The 1,869-nt window shown below is 58.7% G+C and overlaps 1 protein-coding gene across 1 annotated transcript in view; it reads left to right on the forward strand.

Moving 5' to 3' along the window:
• The window catches only part of GUITHDRAFT_166492 (hypothetical protein), a gene marked incomplete at both ends in the record, with an annotated part of 1,758 nt that extends 1,404 nt beyond the window's left edge, over positions 1 to 354 (forward strand). Inside the window, one exon of the mRNA XM_005820280.1 lies at positions 308 to 354. Coding sequence (XP_005820337.1) covers positions 308 to 353 — 46 coding nt within the window. The remainder of the gene's footprint in view (positions 1 to 307) is intronic.
• Positions 355 to 1,869: the final 1,515 nt, after the last annotated feature.

Consider the following 1,869-nt stretch of genomic DNA (forward strand, 5'->3'; position numbering starts at 1 on the left):
ACCTCTTCTGCTTCCAATGCCTCTCACTGCCTGCAAGCTTCTTCATTGCTACTTTGATCCTCTTGCCTTCTCCCGCAGTTCCTCACCCGTCACTCTCCTGTATTCACCGACACGCACTCAACCTCTCGCCTCCTCTCCTCTCCCTCTCTCTCCTCCTCCTCTCCTCCTCCTCCTCCTCCTCCTCCTCCTCCTCCTCCTCCTCCTCCTCCTCCTCCTCCTCCTCCTCCTCCTCCTCCTCCTCCTCCTCCTCCTCCTCCTCCTCCTCCTTCATCCTCGTTCTCTTTCTCCTTCTCTTCTGGTTCCATGAAAGAATTGGATTCCTGTCGACACGAGCAACACCATGTCGGGCCGATGGACAGGAGGAGTGCTTGCCCCTCGCCCCGGCAGGTCTGAAGGAGAGCAGGAGAGCAAGAGAGGCAGGAGGAGAGAGCAGGAGAGCAAGACGGGGAGGAGGAGACAGCAGGAGAGAGGGGGGTGAACAGGGGCAAGAAGCGAGGGCACGACAAAACCTTCGAGCGATCGGAGCTCAACAAGGGCAGCTAGATCGGGCAAGAACAGGAGTGAGAAACAGGAATAGAATGAGCAGCAGCAGCAGCAGCAGCAGCAGCAGCGAGAGGAGGAAGAGTTAGACGGAGAGCGGCGAGAGCAGCAGCAGCAGCAGCAGCAGCAGCAGCGAGAGGAGGAAGAGTTAGACGGAGAGCGGCGAGAGCAGCAGCAGCAGCAGCAGCAGCAGTGACAGGAGCAGCAGGAACAGGAATTGATTGCTATTCTAGCTGGGACAGTGACTTGGTGGAGCCTGGACCTCCTGCCATGTTGAAGGGCGACAAGATCCTTCTCATCTACAATGCAAAGAATAGCGCCAAGCAAGGTCTCCTCCTCCTCCTCCTCCTCCTCCTCCTCCTCCTCCTCCTCCTCCTCCTCCTCCTCCTCCTTCTCCTCCTTCTCCTCCTTCTCCTTCCTCCTTCCTCCTTCCTCCTTCCTCCTGCTACTCCCACCCTCTCTCCCTCCCTCTCTCCCTCCCTCCTCCTTCCCCTCTCCCCCCGTCTCACTCGTTGGTCTCCTAGACTGAGATCGCCGCCCTCAACGACAAGATTCGCATGCTCGAGATCGAGCTAGAGAAGGTGACATGGCAGACTTGCCTCCCCTTCTCCTTCCTCCTCCACCTGTGCCTCCTTACCTCCGAGCCGATAGCCCCTGCGCTTGCTTGCTCTTCTCCCGTCCTCTCCGCCTCCTCCTCCTCATCTTCTCCTACAGATCTCCTCCAGCATGGGCGGCTTCTCGGGTCTCACGGACAGCGGAGGAGGAGGCGGAGGACTGTCGGCATCGCTGTCAGAGAGTTCGAGTAGGGATGCGTCGCTCCACACCGACCTGTGGGATCGCAAGGTGCAGGATGGAGGTTTCTTGAGCATGGCAACAGAAAATGGCTTCGCAGCATTGCGCCGTCAGGTATTCCTTCTTTCCTCCTCCCCTATTCCCTCTCCATCGCCCTCCTCCTCCTCCTCTGTACTCCTCTCTCCTCCGCAACTTCCCTCCTCCTTGTTCCCCCTCCATGTGTCTTCTCCCTCGACCTCGACCTCTTCCTCCTCACGTCCTCTCCTCGTGTCTGACACATGGCAGGACAACCAGGTCGCTTCCCTGCAGAAGCTCATTGACTCCTTGGAGAAGGAAAGAGACGCCCTAGCAGAGAAGGTCAGATAAACAGCCCTCCTCCTCTCCTTCTTCCGCCCCTCTCCTCTCCTCTCCTCTCCTCTCCTCTCCACTCCCTCTCCTCTCCTCTCCTCTCCTCTCCTCTCCTCTCCTCTCCTCTCCTCTCCTCTCCTCTCCTCTCCTCTCCTCTCCTCTCCTCTCCACTCTCCTCTCCTCTCCTCT

Source organism: Guillardia theta (genome assembly GCF_000315625.1).
Source record: "Guillardia theta CCMP2712 unplaced genomic scaffold GUITHscaffold_183, whole genome shotgun sequence".
In the NCBI taxonomy this organism is placed as follows: Eukaryota; class Cryptophyceae; order Pyrenomonadales; family Geminigeraceae; genus Guillardia; species Guillardia theta.